Here is a 23,236-nt window from a genome sequence, read left to right as displayed (position 1 = left end):
GCTCCACTAATGAACTTCATTTCGCAGTTACACGCGTTTGCATATATATTATAGACGTTTTTAGCAAAACCTGTCAAATGGTGAGGCTGAAAATGTTAGTAGTGCGTGCTAGTGTATGATCAGCTGTGGATCTGAAGTTGACAAGGTAAAGGCAAGAGAAGAACCACCTGCAAACCCTCCAACATACTTGGGTGTGAAAACATTTCTGAGACAAATTTGTCTGACATTCAGATACGTACCTAAAATATGCTAAAACGTTCCTCGAAGCCTTGTGTAAGTCAGAACCTTGAATGAAACTAACAAAGTACTGTATGCCTCTAAATAGAAACTGCAAATCTGACGGAACACCTGACCACCGTGACCAACACTAAACTGCAAATCCAGACATACAGACTCAGCGAATATAGACATAGACCTGACAAACAGACTCATTCTGTCTGCCAACTAAATGAAGTGGAAAATCTCTTCTTGACCTATGGACTACTTATGCACAAATGACTTCCCACGTTCTGGAAACCACTTTAAAGCTTTTCGACTAAATTCTGAAGTCTATCTCCTAATACCTGGGAGGTGAAACCCCAGCAAGTTTAAAGGTGCAGGGGCGTAAGATCGGTTTGAAAAGTGGGAGAGATGTGTTAAAGCTCGGCTGTTTGAAAAGTAATATTTAGCTCAAGGAAATTGGAGGGAGTTAGATGTGATGTAATAGTGCAAACCACAAAGTACATAACTATACTGTAGATATATTATTTATGACAAATAATATCTAAATATTTAGAACAATGTAAAGCAGGTGTTTGATTGTTGTTTTTATTACATACTGTATTGTATTGTACTAGCCTTATTTTAAGGGACTGTAGGCAGAGGCGGGTTCTAGGGGGAACCACCCCCCCCCCCCTCAGATTTCCCCGGGCCCCTCTAAAAATATCCAGCATTGATTTATTTATTAAACAAGATTTTTCTATTTAATTACAGATTTTTTTTGAATTATGCATGCAGTGAACTTGGACTATATACAGTTTCTGGCCAACCAGACTATGCAATTCCCCTCAGTCAAGCCATTTTAGTACCGGGCCGGACTGTATAAATTCTTTACCTTTTTCCTGTACATAAAGTAAACAAATATATTCTGTCAATAAAACTTCTTTTAAAGTCTTGATTCACAACAGGATCGCCAGCAGAGATGAGCCCAAGAATGAGATAAATCAATAATGATGATAATATTAAAATGATGTGGAGGCCTACATGTGTGTGTAAATGTGTTGCTAAAATCTGAGTGTTTGATGGACTGCTGTTTAGAAAACCTTTCTCTCTTTCTATTGTGTATCTAACTCCAAAAAATACTTCATGAATATGGACATGACAACAGCTCTGTCTCTGGCGAATTTATGAAATGTTATCTGTAAAAATTCCAAAGCTACATCACCCAGAGAAGGAATAATACCCGTGTAAACAATAATATTTAGTTTTCTTTGAACGTTCTCTACTTTGGCTTTTCTCACAAGGTCTTGTGTGTGAGACTCTTCCCACACAGAAACACAGTCCAAATGATGTTCGGCACAATAAAAGCCAGCGCAAAATAAACTTTATTGCCTTGTAAAAATTATTGTATTTTCAAATTGCAAGTTACTTGTATTTTCATGAAATACATTCTTTCACAGGAGTATTTTGTATTTTATTTAAATACATTTTATTAGTAAGTATTTGTGGTAACTAAATACTTTTTGATGTATTTGTGTCCATCTCCGATCACCAGAAAGAACAAGAAAGAGAAGGACCTTCAGTTTTTATTCGTTTATTTATTTTAATTTATTGTAAAGTTGATTTATTTTACTCTGATGTAGTATTCATACGAACGGATTCCCCATTGCGCCCATCAAACAGCCCAAATGTGATGCATAGACCAATACGCAAGATGCTTAAAGGTAACAGCCTTTGAGTTTCCGTGATAAGACCGTCCACGAGTAGCCGTGCTATATGAAAACCTGCAGATGTGGTATGTGTGATGATTAGCAATGAAAGAAAGAAGCTGCTCATTTAACCAAGAATCATAATACATGCAACCACAAATCTGCCACAAACCCTGCACGGAGCGAGCAAGGTGAGAAGTGCATGTTTAGCATCTTTGAACCTGAGTTTGTGCAAGTGTGTGTTTGTGGGACAATGTTGCTACAGTATGGGTGTGTTTCTTTCATGCAACATTTTATTCCACATTATTGCATTATAAGAATAAAGCACACAGGTGGTTTTCTCCACATATATTTTATACCATAACAATTTAAAGTACAATAAGAAATAGACGCTACTGTTTATAAAACTCTCCAGCGGAACATATTGATGGGCCAGCATCAGCCATATCTATACACAACCGTTTAACTGCAGACAGGTCTTTAAATTCCTTATATTCAACATTTTTCATGTTTTCTCTTTTTCGTATAAAAAGAAGATTCGCTACATTTTGTCCTGCGCTACCTTAATTTTCCCATGGAAGCACCAGCTGTCTGCATCTTATATTTCAAAGTTTATAAAATATAAATTATTGAAAAATATCAAATGTTTGTGAACTAAATACATTAAAATTTCCATGTAACAAAAAATACAGAAATATAAAATATACAAAATAAGGCAAAACTGTGGGGAAATAAAAGAGAAAAACACTGATCAGTATGTGTATGCATGTATGCATCTGTCAAAAGTGTTCAGTCTCACACAAATGCATCAAATTCGCAATTATTACAATCATATCTGGGACTGCATTATGATCTCTTTAAAACAAAAAAGTTTCAACGTAACATATCCCTGACATTGTCATGTGTGGTTTAAGAACAAGTAACATCACCGTGGGGGTGCACAAATCTATCAAGCCCTTCAACTACTAGAAAACAATAGACTTGTTAAGATGCTAGTAAAACACACCATTCATCACTGAATTAACTAGATATTTATGTTCTGCTCTCCTGCAAAAAATACCTCATGAATATGGACATGACAACAGCTCGGTCAGGGAACAGATAACATTTCATAAAGTAGCCAAAGCTACATCACCCAGAATAGGAGGCATAATACCCATGTAAACAATAATATTTGTTTCCTTTGAACGTTCTCTACTTTGGCTTTTTCTCACAAGGTCTTGTGTGTGAGACTCTTCCCACACAGAAACACAGTCCAAATGATGTTCGGCACAATAAAAGCCAGCGCAAAATAAACATCATGTGTAACGCTTACACTACAGTTTCCATCTTGCACATTGTGCACATTATTATAATCAACCGCAATGACAACTACGCCAAATGCACAATTTCACGACTGCATTTAAAGCATGTTATTCATTACTATGATTCAGTATTATGTGACTAAACGGTAACATGGAAGCTGTATTGTAACCGAAAAAGCACAGCCAGTGATGACAAAAACAATGAAATGTCCATAATACTGCATCGAAAAACCACAATCTTCCATTTTCCATTGTGCATTGCTATCTTGTTTGAGATAGCGTCATTTGCCACGGCTAACCATGCCAACAGAACGTCAACGGCATTGGTAAAGCGTGCAAACGGTCTTACGCGTATCACCCAATAAACAGCCAACAGCCACTTTCTAAATCCATCTTAAAAACAAAAGGAACACTACCCAGTAGATCTTTCACCACTTTCCAAACCACATACAATACTTTACGCAAGCTTTACTTTAAAACATGGCTTAATAATGTCTTCATCAAGGTAAGAATGCTTACACTGCACTTCTCAAACATCTTGAGTTTATGGCTTTTGGATCAGTTAACACGAACGGATTACTTTGAAAATGGTTGAAAAGAAGCTTTGGTCGTAACCTACCCAACACTTTTCAATCAACCTCACGATAACACATCAAGTTCATATACATCCCATTAAGGCAACGCTTTACAGAGAAAAATGAAGTGTACAAAAAAGGAGATTGATGTTTTTGTCTTAATATAACCGCGAGTATTGAACGCACAGGCATCTTTTTATACCACAGACGCATTGGCGTGCTCTTGTGTGTCACCACTGAGCAGTCAACGGCCGTTTTCAAACGTGCCTCTCGCCAACTCTCAGTTTGACTGAGACGCGTCTCCTTCAACAGAAATGAGGCGAGACTTTGGTATCTGTTATGATTGGTTGATCAAAAACAGCCTTTTCAAGCACAGACATTGTGGTGAGAGCAGAACACGACCAACTATGACCTTAAAAGAGGGGGAATGTCTAAGCACGACTTTAATAATCCTTCATCTTCTGCGTATGAAAATGTACAAACGGCACAATCTCTGTCCAGACAACAATAAAACAGCAAGTGATCTCCACAAATGAATACTGGCACATACAGTAAATATATATATATCTTTACGAAACAATAAAAAAATAAACAAACACTTTTCGTTATTTTGGTCCGGCTGAGAACTCTTCCCTCGTGTTGTGTTTGCAAGGAGAGAGAAACAGAAAACAAAACATTGTAGTAAATATTTCTGCGATATTCCTCTTGTCTCTAATTTTGGCAACGTGTTTAATGACCAGTCCGAGAAGTCCTTGTTTTTCTCTGCTTTTGCAGTCTGCTTTTTGTGCTACTGAGTCAAAATGGCATTTTTACCTGAACTTACAGTTTTCTCTTCCCCCGCAGAGCTATAAACAATACAGACGCACAAAGTCCACATGTCATAAACTTTGGTAAATGTTTTGATGCTTTCTTTTGTCTCTTCAATGAGCTCAAAACAAGACTTGACCACAACTAGGTGTTCAGATGGAATGTGACTCGAGACAAAATTGACTCCAGGATGTCTGAGGGACATTTTCAGCCTCAATCTCCTTTTCTCCAGTTTGGAGTTTACTCATCCGTGTCAGGCTTCACATCTAACATGGCGTGGAGCTCTTCGGGAGTGTATCCCAGCAGGCTTTTCAAGTCACACACAAAGCGGTAGACGTAACGCTTGCCGGACGTCTTGTGGATGATGTTTTTGTCATAGTAGTAGCGTAGACCGCGACTCAACTTCTCGTAGTTCATCTTGGGCTTGTTTTTCCTCTTGCCCCATCTACGTGCAACCTGGAGGTCAGCGAGAATCAGTTTAGAACCAGCAAACTCAAGAAACGCAATTGACTTCTAGATTCTTGGTGGTCATGCATATATACACTTCTCTCACTTTGGTAGTATACCACACTGAATTATTACCATATTCATATACCATGCAAAATAAGTATACTTTATGTAGTAAAGTTCATGTTATATAGCAGTATACTGTACGTCTGTGTACACAAAGGTCAATGGTCTAGTACTATAATTGTACTATAACTCTTTAGATTATAAAAGTACTTTAAAGTAGGCTATACTCTCAGTAAACTACTAGTTTAATAGCCTAAACACAAGTATAGCTCAACTATGTTTTGACTTTCAAGTCAGGTATGCTAAGTGTCATTTTAAGTATATTTCTGAGAAGTATAATGAAAGTATACTATATTATTTTTAGATCCAAAGAACTATAAATTTCCCCCACTTGAACAAACTTATTTTTTGTAAGGGATTTAACGTACTTAAAAAAACATGCGATTTTAATGGTGCATGTCTTCAAATCTGGTATTAACCTGTTAAAATGTAAAAAAAGAAAAAAAAAACATTTGTGACCGCTCACCTCATCAGGGTCAGAAAGTTTGAACTCCCAGCCGTCTCCGGTCCAACTGATGAAAGACTGGCAGGATTTGTCTGTCAAGAGCTCCAACAGAAACTGCCAGAGCTGGATGGGTCCACTGCCTGAATAAAGAAATAACACATCTTTAATCAAATCTTTTCTGGATTTTCCAATAAGATACTCAATGAAAAAATATAGTATAGAGAAACGTATCGGGCCCCTTTAATAAGTGTCTGGGACAACAATCCGGACTCTTAATGCTTTTTATCTCACTTGTTAAACAATTATTGTGGGTTTTAGACATGAATTGTGATAATTCCATTGTGTTTCAATGAAGTACCTTGGAGTACCGAGCCAGTACCATATACGTACGAACAACAAAAGTTAAATACTTTTCAAGTGATTACAGTGTTACAGCAACAAAGAAGTATCAGAATTTCTAATGTGATCCAAAGCGAATCTCACATGCCATTAGCTGTATGTCACACTCTATGAGAGCGCAGACCTGAGCGACACAATGGTGTATTGACCATGCACTGCTCATACTGCATGTCCAAGTTGAGCTTTGGACTTTTTATGTGAATTCCAGACGGCTGACATCATTTAGAATTTTGCCCCGAGGCTAAATATCTGTTGAATAAATGCGTTTGATCACACGAGCCATGATGTGTAGGTCTGAGTGTCGGGTTTGAAAGAATGCATGTGTGTGATATCTGCATGTGCAAACGGCGTGTGTGGGTGTGAGAGAGAGAAGCCCTCGACGGCCATCTGCAAAAAACACTGTGTTCGCCTTACTGTGATCGGGTCAACTTTAAAGACTTTACCCTTTCTACGCAACGTTAAATAAGAGATGTGAAATATCGCGATCGTGCATTCATATTGCACTTTAATACAATAGGCGATTTAACAACAAGTGCAGCTCTTTGAGGGAAGGGTTTATGCGGTCGTGTTGACCTATCGAGCGAGACATTCTCTCCAGCAAGAGCTACACAGTGTGTGGGCAGCAGCAGTTGAGCACTCGCCGTTTTCGTCTTGTGGTTTGTGCGCTTTAGAATGGCATCATCAGCTTCAAAGGCACAAAAGCAGTGAAAGAAACTCTTCTGGATAAGAGTTTGTTAAGAAAACCATTAATAAACAGCTAATGTAATTGTGAAAGCGATTATAACGTCTTCATACTGACGCTCCATCTTTTTCAGGCTCTCTTTTTCTTCATATAAATCTTTGAAACACCTGAATCGCTCGCCTGGATCAGTAACGCTTGAGTCATCTGTTTTTGCAGGTAACAGCATTAAAACATTCCATAAACTATAACACACCCTCATTAGACCCAAAGGGGCTGGGAATGGAAAATGATGCGCATGCTTAACCTGCATGACTTACAGAAAAGCTCTTGAAGTTCACCAAGACCACATTTCATTCATTCAATGCATGGCTACGTAAAGACGAAGAAGGAAAAAAACGAAACACAGGAAAGTTTGCGTACACATTTCTTGAACGAAACGTTAACTGTGCATGGCATTTCAATATAACCATATCTCTGAAATGTGGTGTAAAGAAGCACATGTTTTGGCATTTTAAAGACACTATTCAGGTGTCTGGATTGTTCGTGCAATGCTTTACATTCCCTGCAAAGCATGTCAGATCGAAGCAGATAGTCTCCACTACTAGGGTGAACTTTAGTGAATCATGCACTTAAACAATGCAGACAGAGCGAGCACATAAACATATTAAAGGGATAGTTCACTCAAAACCTCTCAACCTCAAGTTGTTCCAAATCTGCATAAGTGACATTGTTCAGTTAAACACAAAGATATTTTGAAGAATGTTAGCAAATGAGACTCCTGGGGCACAACTGACTACCATTTAACACCGTTGGAACAACTTCAGTCTTCGCTGAAAAATGTACATTGTGGTTCTGTGGTTCTCCTTACAATCTGATGGATTTGTACTTGCATACATGATTAATTTTGAAAAACATAGCAAGCTATATTTATCTACCTCATCTCTATCTTCAACTCAGTGTTTTGACACTGTGGCTAACACGCCATATAAACAACTGTTGCAACCTGCTATAAAAATATTTCAATATCGCTCTGTTATTCGTGTGCATCCAGAAGAACACTTGCACAAGCACTACTAAACAAGAACAAAATGCCCTTTTTTATTATACCAATAGTCTGGCAAAGTTCCTTTAAACGATCAACGAAAACCTGAAAGTCGCCAAAAATAGAAATTAGAAACACATAGTGGGGTCTATTTTCTTTTTCTGTTCTCCTGACAGAGTTTTAAGTCATGTGCAGGTTTGAGAAATACAGCACAGGTTAAAAAGCTCTCCAAAGATGGGCCGATAAAGCAGCTCTCATCTTAAGTGCACAGGGCTGCTATCACTTTGTGCTGCACCCTCTGTTGCCAAGACGACCTGGGAAATGGTTGAGATGTGGGCTGCAGATAAAGAACACAGCGGAGAAAGAAACGGAGAGCTGGTGGCAGTAAAAAGAGCACGAAAGAGTCAGTCTGCCTCTATTTACATTTGAAGAAAGCCAGGGCGTGGCACCTTTACCGGGTACACGGGCTGCCCGCAGAAGCACTCATGCTGAGAAAAAGATTGAGAAGACATCCTAACAGTCATGTAACAAACGCGGCTCTGCGGTTTTTCAGTGCACAAACGCATTCAAAACTGGTGCAAAATGCGTCTTCAGCGATCCAGAGGCAACCGTGTCCCAGTCAGAGGCGAGGTGTCTCACTTAGATGAAAACATGAACATACTTGTGATTCCAAACGCTTCCTGGTTATAATGCTGCAGTCTTTCCGAAACCTTGTATCTCCATTTTTATTTTGCCATAAATCATTATAATTAGTCAACCTTTGTGTTTGTCACGGGGTTTTGCAAATATCTAACCGATAAAAAGCATTAAAAAGTGCTTTTCACCTTTGACATTTTAAAAAGTATTTTCTCGCAAAGAACATTTCCTGAAAACAGTGAATTTGGACATACAAGGTTTCAGAAGGACAGCGATGATAAAAATATTTTTTAGTCAATTACATTTAATGGACATTAAGGACAACAAAGTGATGGCAGCATATCTACATGGCACTCCAAGGTACATATCTACAAAAAATTGCATCACCGTGGTACATAGTACAAAAAAACATAATTGTAACGTCCAAAAAACGTTTTACCTTTATTACATAAAGGTAATACAGGTATTACCTTTATGTAACTGCACAAGTATCAATTCTGTTCCAGAACCAGAATTGTTTTCAAGTATTTATATAGGTAACAGATAGTCCTGTTCCATTGGTTGGTTCAATGTTGCCATAAGAACACTTAAACAGACAAAGCCATTACGGAAAATAACCAAAGATGCAGAGTTTACAAACCAGCTTTAACAATCTACTTTCATCATTTACTCACTCTCATTAAACTCATTAAATTCTTCTTCAGAACACAAAAGAAGATATTTTGAGAAACGGTGGAAACCAAACAACACTTGACTTCAACTGTATGAACACAAAACCATTGAATCATTTCTCAAAATATCTTCTTTTGTGTTCCACAGAAGGAAGTAATGATGGTGAATTTATGACAAAACTTCAATTTAAGGCTGAACTATCGCTTTAAGTACCACATCCCTCATTGATATGAAACTGGATTATGTTTCACGGTATCGTCTTTCTGCTCACAAGCAGTCAGGCTTTTATGAGTCATAACTGGCATCAGCACATTGTGTTCATAACCGGTGAATGATTGACCTTGGGTTAATACTGACCTGTGTACCCAGCGAGCGCAGCTGCCGGGATGACTGGTTTGTCTTTGCTGAGGTCCGATCGCTCCCGTACGTAGTCTTTGAAGGTACCCTTTGGTTTGTGTCCGTGCAGTGCGGTGGGGTAGTCCTCTGAGTCAAAGCTGTCATAGGAGGGAACTCTCTGTAGGCTGTTGAATGACGACTGACTGCTCCAGGACTGCGTCAGCCTGTCGCAGCTCTCGAAACTGTCGATGCTCTCGAATGAATCTTGGCCTCCGAGTTTGCCTGAAATAGAGACGAAGAGAGGGAAGCTCACATTTAACTCACTTCGTTTTTTGTCAATTATACTGAATTATAAAGTGTCATTGAATGGAAAAGACGATTGTGTACAGTGGATAGAAATGACGTGACAAGATTTACATAACAGGGTGTAGAGGGTGTGATGTTTGGCCAGAAATAACTGATGTGGGGTAGCGATGAGGCAATAAAGTTCACAAGCAGTCTGGTCCCAGTCATGCGGAAAAATCTAGAACTGGTCCACGGCGCACTTTGTTTCTCTAACACAATCTCCATGTGGAAATATTTGGGTTTGTCTAATTGGAAGAAAATCAAAACAAATTGTTCCTCTATTTTTGGCTAAACTGGAGATAAAAGGCCCGTCTCGATTGAATGCCAATTACAGAATGAAAGATAATACAGAGCTGGGTCGAATTCGAAAATCTTCAATTGAAAAATTGAAGCCACATGTGAGTTTGGTGGCACTGCAAATACTTTCCCACACAGAAAAAACACCAAGCGCTCTTTCCAAAGCTTGGATTTACGGCATTTAGTATAAAGTTTTCGTGTACGTAATGCCAACATCTCTGTGATGTTCAACAACACACAAGTAATTCAAACAAATCTCTTCATCCATAATCATTTGCTCAGCTGCCAGACAGTTGGACACAATGATAGTTCACCCAAAAATGAAAAGTCTTTCATAATTTATTCACCCTCTTGTCATTATAAACCTGTATGGCTTTCTTTCTTCAGCAGAACACAAAATACATTTTGAAGGTAACCGAACAGCCCCGGCACCCATTCATTGTTTATTGTATAGACACAAACCCAATGCAAGTCAATGTTTTTTTCAAAATATCTTCTTTTGTGTTCTGCAGCAGAAAGTCAAATAGGTTTGAAATGACAAGAGGATGAGCAATTGATGACATAATAAAAATTTTTGGGTGAACTATCACTGTCAGAGTAATGCGTGCTGTTTATTCATCTCTTAAGAGCCAAGTGGGAGAGAAGCACCAGGCGTACGTGAGGTAAAGCTAACACAACAATTCATGAGAAACCGGAACACTTTCTTCACACGTCCTTCGCTCCTTACGAGAACTTGTAGGTTCACAAAAACACAGTTACGTTGCCTCATGTAGAGCTTCTGACACCGGCGCTCTGTGGCTTCAAACACCTCGTCTTTGATGCAAACATCTTTTGTTTTTGCTCCTGTTTTCCCCACCGCAGTTGAGCATGCAGAGAGACGGTGTACGAGAAAAACCGCAAACTAAGCCAACGGTCTACTTCACTCCCTGGCAGTGCGTAAGCGGCTGCGGTAATGCGAGATGAGAACGGTCGTGACAAACTTCGCTTTGAGGAACACGCTGCTGATAGCTGCGTGGGTGTTGGGATCAATTAAATCGCAGATGGAGGATTGTAAATATACATCTAAGACGAGAGAAAATTACTTTTGTATCCCGCGAGTTAACATTCGCTTTGCTTTATCAATTGAGGCCTAAAATATAACAGCATGCACATACCTTGTGTCACGTGCATACAGTATATGCAAGGTTACATGTACGACATTGAAAAATATTGCGATCATTTGCAAAATAATGAAAAGAAATGCAAAATAGCTGCAATCGTGAAATCAATTTAAAGGACATTCATTCATAAAAAAACTGCATAACCATCAAAGTGTTGCAAATACAACTTCTAAACATCAGCAGCCATGTTTTACTGTTATAATGCATTGAAACAAACAATTGTGATATGCATTTTTGATTTATTTCGCCGTCCTATACATGACATACTCACCTCTGCTAATTCTGCCCACGCACATATTGTCAGGTGACACAACTTCCTGTTTGACCGTGAAGTAATCTCCCTGCAGCGGATTGAGAGGCGCGTCGCGCAGGATGACGTTCGGATAGTCGCTCTCATATTTGAGCGACAGCAGGTCTTCCGAGCTAATGGGGTGAAGGGTCTGGTACGACTCCGTGATGAAGCTCGGCTCTGTGTATTCTGAAGGAGGGACGCATTGTGGATGCTCTATGCCGTAATCTGACGAAAGATAACAGAGATAAATGCACATTAGGATATTAAGCGATAGGCTTTCAAACGTCCACAGACAGTCTGGACTCCCTTGAGATTATGTTAACAGCTTCTGCAGACGGATAACTTAACATTACTTGTTATAGATCTGGCAGAAGATATGAAAGTGTGCTCAGGTACTGTAATGATGCTAAGTGAAAGAGATACTCACTGAAGAAGTAGTCTGAGGAGTAACGGGATTCTTGGAAACTGGAGGTCAGACCATTGATGGGGAAATGCTTCTGGTCTTCTGTGTGAAACGCACAACATGTGTTACTGAAACTACACACATTCTCGAGCTAAATGTCTTGCAATCGTGTAGGCATGTATGAATGTATGGATGAACGGACAGGCAGATAGGAAGACAGACTGACTTTCACCTTTCTGCAGCATCTCTAAATGCTCCCACAGGATGTCACCCACGAAGTCTGGTGCGAGGTCCAGGAAGCGTTCTTTACCCAGCGCGCAGAGAGTGGCCCCGTCCATGCTGAACTTATGGAAGTCGACGTTCTTCAGACTGAACTCATTAACCGTCCAGGTTAACCATTCTCTCACGTGAGCACCTGTCCACTCCCGTGGGTCTGCAGACGAGAAATGACAAGGTCAATATATGAACCTATGTCGAATGTCGATGTATATTGTCCAAACTGTTTGCAAGAATAATATTTTAAAATGAGTGATTTCAATACTTCTTAACCATAGAAACGTTTTGTTTGCTTTTAAAGTCGCCATTGAACTATAGGTAGTATTTAATACTTTATAATACATGTTTAAAATGCAGAGTATTTTGATCACAGTCCTGGTGGCTCATGGGAAATTATCAGGTGATTTTCTATAAATCTGATCTCGGGGTGGAATGAACTGAAACAGTTGTAATTTTAGCTTGTAGATCTACTCTCTTTCTACCGTAGACACATACCCACCCCACGAGTTTACTGCATACGGCTATTTTAAGGCAGACGCAGACCCAACACAGACTACAGCTTCCCCAGACACAGCAAGCAAAGCTATCCTGCGGTCTGCCATGGATGGGAAGCGTAATTCATAACCTCAGCTAAACATTGCTGTGTGCCTATCTAGCAAGATCTCTTTTTAGGCGATCTCACTTTAGCATTCCGGAATACCATTGCCAGTAACAAATAAACTGCACTCGTGTTCCATATTCCCTCGTTTTTATTCTATTATTCTCCATCTTTTGCAAATAAAGGAAAAACCGTGTATTTAACACGGTCAGCAAATAGTATGAGGGTTTTATAGGAGTTAATTTTGAAGAATGTTGGTAACCAAATAATACTGGCCCCCATTTCTCAAAATGTCTTCTTTTGTACTTCACAGGGATAAAAAGGTGAACAATAATGACAATATAGATAATAATATGAATGACATTGTTTCTGACAGCTCAGGTTTTAAAACATTGTTTAAAGCGTACAGTTGTAAAAGGTTAAGGAGACACTTTTGAACATTGAATTTAATGTACTTGCTCGGTAACTGATTTACGTTTATTTTAAACAAATTCGGCTTAAGATTGCAGATTTGAAATCAGCAACAAATTTAAAAAGAAAATAGAGTGAAAACTGAATGATCTATTATAAAAAAAGTAAAGATTATAGTAAAGATGCTGTAGTGTTGAACCTTTTGGGATTGAGAGTCGCTGTTGCTCCCTGGTGAAGCCGCTGAATGTGGCCAACAGAGCCTGTGACATCATCTCTTTACTTCCTGGAGTGAGTAAAGGAACATCCGCACATTCCAGATCTGTTAACCAAACACAAGAAGAAAAATGTCAAACACACACAATCTTGGAACAAATTTTTTAAACAAAATAAAAAAAGGGACAATCTAACACCACGCTGTCCACCTTTACGCTGACCTCATAGACTTCGTTTCACCCTGCTAAGGACAGTTAAAAAACACACTGAGAGTATCACAGGTCACAGCCTACACCTATCCATAACCACCTCGTAATGTCCCCTCAATGCTTTCTACCCAGCAAGCTGCTTCATCTCTGTCTCCGGCAAGAGACAGAAGGGTCTCTGTTGCCAGAGGTCAATAGTTAAGGGTGAGAGGTCGTGGTTGAGGGGTGATGATGTCACAGCAGGCTGCAGGGTGCCGAACAGACAACACAGTGTTGGAAAACTCGCCCTCTCTGCCCATGGGCACCCAGCAGGACACAGAGAGGCCTTTGATGAGTTAAACAGTGCCCGATGACTTCCACTGATCCAATTAGGACTATTGGGGTGGCTGTGAGTGGGAGAGAGAGACAGAAAAAGAGGATTTGGGGAAACCCCCTAAGGGTCTGAAGAGGGCCAAATCTTCAGCCAAGAATGCACCAGAGGACAAAACTCAAATCGGTAGTAATGAGATCATAGAGTTTACAAACATGACGTGACCCAATTTTTGTCATGTTGAATGTGGAAAGGTGATGGTGATCATGGTCTCTTGACTGTGACGTTGCCCTTGCGTCTCCTGCAACATTTTGGCATTCAATTCTTCCAAGACTAAATAATCTCTCTAGTCAACAACTGTCAACATCTGTCTATTTGTGTTCCTCTTAAGTAAACTTAACAAGAAACATCTGACATTCAGAAATGCAAAAGCAATGAAAGATACATAACCGAGATCTCAATAACGTCACCTGACAGACAACATCTGAGATTAAATTTACCTTTGTGACTCAGAGTCTAGGATTGCAAACACTGTGGAAAGCATACACTGCGTCATTTTTATATTTGCCGTCTGCGAATGCTTACTACGAAACCCAGATGTTCTAGTATCTCTGCGTGGTTTTTAACAGTCAGCCCTGGGCGCCGTATGGGTTTGCGTTTACTTCTTCGATCCACAACAAAACATAACTAAGCCAGGAATGTACAACAGCTGTCCCTTCAAGCCTCCATCTCTTTACCTCCCGTTCTCAAGCTACTTCCCTGGAAAAGAATGACAGAAATGGTTTTGCGGTGATACATTATGCAGAGTGTCTAAATGGAGAAGAACAATGCGGCTCTCATGTGTGATTCGATTAGAGCGAGATGCTGCGTTCTCCATTTACAGTGTTTAATTGCGCATTAGAGGGGCCATCCTACCAGCTGGACGTCAGAGGCTTCATTCACTGAAAGAGAGACCCATTTTCACATCAGGTGATATGACTGTATCCAGCTAAACTGACAAAAAAGAGCCCAAAGTGACTTCTTTCTTTATAAAGAAAGCTGGTTTTACTTGGACAAAATAATAGATGTCGGCTTAACAAGTCAGAGTGAGGATTTATCATTAATAACTAATACAAAGTGTCTTCTGAAAAACCCCCACAACTGAGCGGTGATTTGTTTCTTCAGATAACATAGTAAAAAGCTTTACTTACAAGAGTTCCCAACACACTATTTTTAAACCCCCAAAAAACAAATATAAAAGATCACGGTTTTCATCTTAAAAGCTGTCACATGGGATCATGGAGAATTGTATGTCCAAAAGTCATGAGTGAAGCCAGAACAGAACCCAATTTATCTTCCATTTACTTTTCTGAATCCAATCTTACAAAGTATTTGCTTTTGTAAATCAGAATGTCATCTAAAATATGCTTCCATAAAAATATGTGTTCACTTGGCCAAAACTACATTACTCATGCTGCTAACACAGCTGGCATAACTGGAGCTTTTTCACAGCAAAGCTTTAATCTCCATGAAGCTTTACATCACAGATCTCAAGTCAGTGAACTACGAGCAGAAATTGACATCAACACAGGCCAATCAGAGCGCTGCAAAGTTCATCTTATCACAAACAGCAGGACAAACCCATCCTATGACACTTCATCAGCCAAAGCAAGCAACTTATTACTTAAGTAGGTGAAGTCAAATGAATAAACCAAGGCTTAATTTATTTATTTTCAAGATCTTTCAGCATCCTGATCCAGTCTCGCATTAGAAATCTTCATGTCATGCAATACAGCGCAGGTGTGCATTTGGCCATTGCGTGTGGTTTGTCCAGCTTTCTCAGCTCTGTGCTTTGGTCAGGGGGGCTGTGAAATTGCGATTATGGTCATGGGGCCTCGGTGGTCTCAAGGAGCCGGGCGTGGTGGGGAGGGGTTGGATGATTCACTTATCTGTAATGTGAGAGCATCCGAGACAACATGAATGGAGTCCCTGAAGGGATGACATCATCGCTGGCATGACCACAGCACCCGGCCCATGCAGTTAATTCATTCTTAAAGTGTTTTTTTCTTTGCAGTGTATTCGGTAATTTAATATCACATACAAATCTAGCCAGGGCTGATCTATGGACTTACAAAACATTGAAGATAAGGTGTTCATGGATAGATCTAAAATTAGATGCATTTCAAAGAATGCGTGTCTGTGTGCGAGGGGTGTGCGTTTTATTTTTTTGTGTCTAAGTGTGCGTGAGAGACAGCGGGTGGGTGTGTAATAAAAGCCAAATAGCTCATTGGAGCCCTTCAATAGTCTGGACGGTATTTAAGCTTCTGAAAGCTTTTTTTGTGTTGGCTGTATTTGTGTCTTTGTCAAATTAGCATATCGTGCCACACAAGCTTTTTTGCTTTCAACTGCATAGTTGCAACACTAGGGATGTGTTGTTTGTGGATGTAGAGCACATAAAGAATATAAAGAAAGCAATATTGCGAACAGATGAAAGTCTTTATGGAGTGCAAATGGGAACCGGTTTAACACTTTGACGACTGACCGTCTCAAAAGGGTGTCAGGGTGGCCCATAAACAGGTTCAGTTCTTTATCTCTCGCTCGATCTTTCTCAAAGTGTGTGACAGTGAGACTGCTACTAAACCTGGCCTGCATGAAGGAAAGCCATTCACTCAGGTCCAATCTGAACACGGCATGGACAAGGGTGGGGGATTCAGTAAGAGAAGGGCTTGTTCTGCCCACTGTTTAGATTTCCATCTGAAAGCATGCAGACCGGGCCGGGTCGAGACAGAAATAGCAGCGGCCCACGACAGGGCTCCCAAAGGCGATGTCGAGCCTGTCCGACCCGCCGGGGTCACGCGCCGGGGGTCTCCCGCCCTGGAACACTGCAGCTATTCTTAGAGACCTGGCCGCCGGGTGCCCCGGGTTCGCTGGATGGCCTAACACGCTCACACACATATGCACAACATCACCATCGGTAGGACACACACAGGACCCACATTGAGGATTGAAATCATAGTGGCTCTTTTACAAGAGAGGACAAGGAATGCATCCATTCTGCAGTTACTCTTAACCACTTCAACAGAAATAAAGTTCATGAAACTTGCATGCCAATCACATTGAAGCTCTTGCTCAGTTGTAAAGTTGTTTTTTGTATAAGTGAATAAAAAAACAATATAATCTGGCATGATTGAAATGATGCCAGGTCCTAATTCTGATGGTGAGAACAAAGTGCATATCACTGCATTTTTACAAAATGCAACTGACTTCACTACCGCAACCTAGCTTTGATCTATAGTCTGCAATACTCCGTCAAGCTATGTATAAGATACCCAGAGCAATGCTTCTATGCATCTTGTAAGGAGAAGCAGAGGCGGCTTGCAACATGCAAATTGAGAGAGCGTAACAGCATTGCTAGAGTGAACACATTTAAGTTATCCAGGCCATGGGCCCGCTTGGATCACTGCATCTTACACGCACTGTTTAGACTTCCGAACAAACAAACGCTGAACTTTACAAACAGTTTACGTTCTTTGCGACGTTTCTCAATATAAACCTCCTCCAAATGTACCTGAAACTACAACACTTAAGGAGGGGGAAAAGACACGTGGATAAAAATCCATCGCAGGACATTTCTGATCAAAGCAAATTCATACACGGGCAGTCAGTCATGCTGAGTTGAGTTTATGAGCTAGGAGCTTTCCGTATTGGGGAAATGAAGGAAGGAAAGTTCTGCATGCAATTAGAAAGCTAATGGCTAATGGTTTCTGCTATTGTGAAGCCAGTCGATGGCCAACAGATGCATTCTCTGTAAATTAATTCCCCACAGACCGCATTGTGTTTATGTTTCGTGCCATACATTCCTGCCTTTTTTTACAATCGCTAATGTAGACAGATTTTTTAGGAGTTTGTTCGGAATTTGTGACCTTGAAACAGATGTGTATTTGAGTTCAATTGTAAATGGACCAATTACACAATTAACTGAATGTAGAATAAACTACCACAGCCGCAGAAATAAAAAAGAGACCATGAGCCCAAAATAGATGAATGGAGGTCCGGAAATTGTTCAGAAATGCAACAGAACTTGTGTTCTTACGCATCTTCAAAGTAACTAATCCGAAACATAATTTCAGTAAACAGAAAATATTTCTATGGTGACCAGCTCAACATCAACTGTGTCTATAAACAGCAAAAGGTCACAGAGAAACATAGCGACAGATCTATTTAACACGTCTTTGAAGTTCACGAAAGGGTTAGAAGAAGTCTAACGCACAAGAAACGCCCCGTGTACATATTGCATGTGTACATATTTCCTCACACACTCTCAAAGGAGAATAAAACACTAACAGTGATCCCTGCTGAACGGTTTTATGAGAAAGCAGCGAGTTGTTGGATCCCACCATACTTTACTGGTGCAAGTGAACAATGTCAAAGACAAGCCCTCATTATGACCGCCTCTTGGATTCGGTCCAGACACCTACACAGAACGCCTTTAACTGCTCTAGTGCCTAAATCGCCCGAGCCCCTCTGTCAGAAATATGTAGATGGCCAGCAGAAGGTTGACAGAAAAAGTGTCCCAGCTGTGTTGGTTCCTCTGACTGCCAAGGATCATGTGCCTTCTATTCAGCTGTATATCAAGCAGAACTCACAAACAGACAATCTAGCCACAGCCAAACACCTGGACTTTCCTTACAGAAAAGCTTAAGGCCTGAATAACGTGATACCACACGTAACCCGACCGGTGGCCAGGAGCATCCTTTCAAAACAGTTCCAATACAGGAACTCAAGCTTGAGGGGTGAGACAAAAATAGGATAATTACAAAAACAGTCATGGGAACTGAGTCCTAAAACAGGTGACTTGGTGAAAGAGCATATGCCGATGGGAGAGAAGAATCTAGGAACTGGTCTTCCCCTGCCTCCCTGAGATGTGAGACTAAGCCAGAACCAGTCAGGATGCTGCGTTGATTTCAAAACCAGACCCAACACCAACCTCCGAAAGTTTAAAACACGCACGGTACATGAGAGACATCTGTAGAACAGCCCTGTGAAAAAACAGAGTGTCATGGAAAGAAAGGCACCGGTCCGGCTGGCTGGTTGGCTTACTCACCTCAAGGGCCTCCCACCACCCAGGAGGCGGTCTGGAGCCCACAAGAGAGCCTGGGGTGGGCTAATGTCATACGGGAGGAGGGGTGGGTGCTGGAGTCAGCTCGGCAGGGGCTGTGACTCAGTAATTAGCCTGTAGCACGCGGGAGAAGACGGGCTAGACAGACACCACATCAGGGGAGACCAGCAAGAGGAGACAAGAGCCCATGTGGCCCACAGACGAGAGACGGAGAGACACATGGAACACAGGGGAGAAAATGGGTGCTGTAAATAGTTGCGAAATACACCCTGGTTGTTATTTCTTCCCTGCTCTGGGACACGCTGTGTCTTTTGAAGTTCAGAGAATCAGGGTCAGAGATAACCGTTCGCCACCACTTCAAATTCAACAGCGAATTGGGTTGAGATAGTTTTCAATGAAAATATCTCTGACGTGTCGTTTGGTTATTCTGACGCACGGAACGCTTCAGAAAGTATTTGTTTGTGCTGTTAAATAGCCAATACCTTGAACGAATAAAAGCTAGGACCTCCCGTCACCCTTTGATGACTAAGCTTTAAAGGGAACAATAAAATTATGCGTCCACCAGAAAGAATTTCTGACAAGGGAGTCATTTAACCAATGGACATTCAGTCTCTGATCTAACAGTGTTTCATCTCAGCCCGGGGCACTGCAATATTTTCCATGGACATTCCCAGTCTGGTGAATCAATTCTGAGTGTCAAATATGAATCCTGCTACCTCTCAATGTTCAACACGCCCTACACCTCATGTCAGTACATACTTTTCGTAGTGACTCGTGCCCTTTCGACGATCTATAAAAACTGTATTCAGACTGAGTCACTTGTTTGGCTCCGTCAGAGACTCAAATCAGACCGACCTTGATTGCCCAGATCCATGTTTGCACAGCTGTCAGGTAGAAAGGCATGCACAGGCCTGGGGAATATTACAGAACATTACATAAACCTTTTGCGTGTATTCGTTACGTAACAACAGGAATCCAAGATAGTATCTAGAAGCTTGCTATAGGCTACACCTGATGATGCTCGGATTCTGCTTTACCACGGCCTAGCAGGGGTTCGAGATGAGAGTGAAGCGTCTTAATCAGATAAAACAGGGAAGCAGGCAGCCCACCCAGTTGTCGAACATTCCTGTCACTCACTGAACCCTGAGCAAGACACGAGTTGAGAGGGAGAAATAAAGAGAAAGGGAAGAGGTGATATTCTCATTGACAGCTATTTCTATATGGTTCTTTTACTAGGCACAAATGAGTGGGAGGGACCTTTGGCAGTCTCTCGTGTTGTTGCTGACTCATTTCACTGTGCTAAGTAGTCTTTGGTCAAAGATGAAAGGAGTGGCCCCGTTGTCAAGCGTTTTGACAACTCCCATTTCAAAGCACAGACCTCTGAAGATGCTGAGGGCTTCTGGCACAGCAGTGTTTGTTCTGTATAGAACGTATTAGACATTTAAATATTAAGATGGGTTTAGCGTTGACCAATAAGGCTGTATAAACATCTGCAACTCCATAAATGGATTTATTCTTGTCAATAACTTGTCAACTCTTTAGCAACTGAGTATGGTATATTCTGCTGTTCATGTAAACACTTTTTGCTCCAGATTGGCAGTGCGTTCCCATAAGAAAGAAAAATTATAGATGAGATTTCTTTCAAGTCACAATGAAATCAAATAGGAAAAATGCTACGTGTTTTTTACACATTATTGCAGGGTTTAGACTAACTATTATTAGCATAAATTATTAATCTGTGGATACCATTATTTATTCAAAATTCATTTGCACTTGTAATATTTATTTCAAAACATTAAGCTCCTCTCCCCCTCTTGACAACAACTCTTCACCAAATGACGTCAGCAACAAAAAAGAGGTAGGACTATACTGACTGTCCAATGGCCTGGCATTGTTCCCTCCCCTCCAGGCCCAAATTACAACAAACCAATCAAAAAGGGAAAGGCAAAAAAAAGCCCTGCCCTACATTTTTCTAATTTCAGAAGCTGTTTCACTCGGATATATGTCACGATACGGATAATAAGTTATTTGTAACTTCCGTGTCATGATGACTTTAAAGGGATAATTCACCTTCGAAGTAAAAATTTCTGTCATTTCAAACCTGTATGACTATCTTTCATATTTTGAAAAATTTTACTAACAGAAAACCGTTGGTCGTCTTTGACTTGCATTGGATTTGTGTCCAGTGAATAGACGTCAAGGGTTCCAATGGTTTTAGATTACCAACATTTCCACAATATTCGTAATGTATTTCAACAATTGTCTATTTTATTTCTTCTACAAAATTTACTAATACTAATTGAAACATAACTGAGAATGTCATAAAATCTTTTAAGATATGAAAAACTCATGAGCAATAACATTTTTCTCTTTCAGTTCTTTTTAGTCAATAGAAATAATTTGAGCTACACACACAATCTTATTTTAGCAACTCTATTAACAAATGCAAGGGTGTTTTTTGACTGGCCGGTTCTTGTGTAGCCCCCATTGTCCTCTCATGCACTACATGTCTTTGGGTTAAATCAGATAATCTCGACTGAACTCTAAACAACTTTTGTGTGACTCTTGATTGAATTCAACCATTCATCACTTCTGTATAAACACAGTCAAAAACGCAAAGGGGGGAAGGGGAAAGAGAGGGCTTGTGTCTGTGCTAGCCGTTGTCTTCTCATGACACTGCTTGCTTGTCTTGATCTACGACCCAATACAAACTGGGATCAGGTGCTTAATGTCTACGGTCTCTCCACATTACCGACACACACACATGCTGGAAACTAAATTTGTGCCAGCTTGCAGAGCTCTATACTCCTACACACAAACACCATGTGCCGACCTGTCAAACATACCCACAAGGTGCGCATATCTATTTTTCAGGAAGACCTCAGTACCACACCAGCAGTAAACATGTCTTACGAGAAGTTTACAGCCTCGAGCGGTGAGCTGCGTTCACCCTGGCCTGAACACTTTCGGATGACTGAACTCGAGGGAGCTCGTCTTGAGAAATAGTTTTGCAAGATAGCGTGGTATTCTGGCAACCTCGCTGCACGTATCAGCACTTTAAAAACTTTTTTTCCACGCGGGGAGAAAGCCTGGCATGTGCGTTATAGCATTATGTGTATGTTGAAAAGTGTCAAAGCTTGTTCTTGCAAACGTTCCATGCTTAAGAGTCTCCATCTGTAAAGTCTGCAAAGGTGTGTGAGAAAAAGAGCGGGCAAGTGTACATGTGCGAATATGCGAGCTCGCTAATGATTCATATAACATCTTACACATCATTAAACCTCAGGTTTGACTTTCGTTCTGACATGCTTGAAAAGGTGATTCTTTTTTCCATGATGCATTAACAGCTGGTGGTGCTGTGTGTGTGTGTGTGTGTGTGTATACTGTAAGTAAGTGAGAGGTAGGGAGTTTGGAATGGTGTGTGTTTTGCCACCAGCTGTGGCTTGAGACAGTCAGCATTTTATCGTAGGGAAACTAGCGGCCACTGAACTCACCCTGCCCTTCCGGGCTAAAAAACAGGGTCATATTCTTATAGAGTGAAAGTACACCAGGCCAAAGCATGCGCTAACATCCCACTTGCACACTCGCCATATTATTCCTGTCTACAGGAGAACAGAGGAGGAGTGTGAGAGTGCTGACTGCATAACCAGCATGGCATCTTCCCTCCCTAATCCCTGGTCAGGCATGCGGCCCCTCCTGAGCAGGAATGGGTCAGCGGTGGGGGTTAATGGATGTGGTATGAATGGACAGTGAGACAGCATCACATCAAGCATCATTCAGTTGAAACTGACCAACCATTTTTAGCCAAGAGGGAATTTCCCTGCTTTGACATACTTGTTTGTATATGTGTACTTGAGAGAGAGAGAGAAAGATGGAGAGAGAGAGGACTAGGACATTAAGCAACATATAACAGTGCTGGATCGCCAAAACATCTGCTTGAAGCGATGAGAAAAGATCTGCAAATACTATAAACATATTCACAATAAAGGACGCAAATTTTTCGTACTCAATAAACTATAATAATGACTGGTGTAGTTCAAATGTGAAGCCGCTGGGCATGCACGAAATGACGCGACTGCACGAGAGCGCAAATGTGTGTCATGTCATCGGAGGCTGCGTGTGGCATCAACATCTGCTCGCTGTCAGACCCTCCACATGCACGCATTAATACCATTTTAACAACCCCAAAGTATATTCGAGTAAAGGTGTTTTCTTAAACGACACGTTGCATTTCAACTTTACCATAAATGAG

General features: G+C 40.7%; 1 protein-coding gene across 4 annotated transcripts in view; it reads right to left on the bottom strand.

The window, feature by feature from the left end:
* Positions 1-1,803: 1,803 nt before the first annotated feature.
* The window catches only part of ets1 (v-ets avian erythroblastosis virus E26 oncogene homolog 1), a 38,779-nt gene continuing 17,346 nt past the window's right edge, over positions 1,804-23,236 (bottom strand). The window contains exons 2-8 of one of the 4 annotated variants that reach the window (XM_079465759.1): positions 13,360-13,479; positions 12,108-12,308; positions 11,900-11,974; positions 11,452-11,697; positions 9,400-9,660; positions 5,633-5,751; positions 1,804-5,049 (exon numbers count right to left, since the gene is read on the bottom strand). In XM_079465759.1, coding sequence (XP_079321885.1) covers positions 4,834-5,049; positions 5,633-5,751; positions 9,400-9,660; positions 11,452-11,697; positions 11,900-11,974; positions 12,108-12,308; positions 13,360-13,479 — 1,238 coding nt within the window. In that variant the 3' untranslated portion in view covers positions 1,804-4,833. Of the gene's footprint in view, positions 5,050-5,632; positions 5,752-9,399; positions 9,661-11,451; positions 11,698-11,899; positions 11,978-12,107; positions 12,309-13,359; positions 13,480-23,236 lie in introns of all 4 variants that reach the window. The other 3 variants (XM_079465758.1, XM_079465756.1, XM_079465757.1) reach the window with 3 other exon arrangements.

The sequence above is a fragment of the Barbatula barbatula genome, assembly GCF_947034865.1.
Source record: "Barbatula barbatula genome assembly, chromosome: 10".
In the NCBI taxonomy this organism is placed as follows: Eukaryota; Metazoa; Chordata; class Actinopteri; order Cypriniformes; family Nemacheilidae; genus Barbatula; species Barbatula barbatula.
This window is presented reverse-complemented; position numbering and strand designations above follow the sequence as displayed.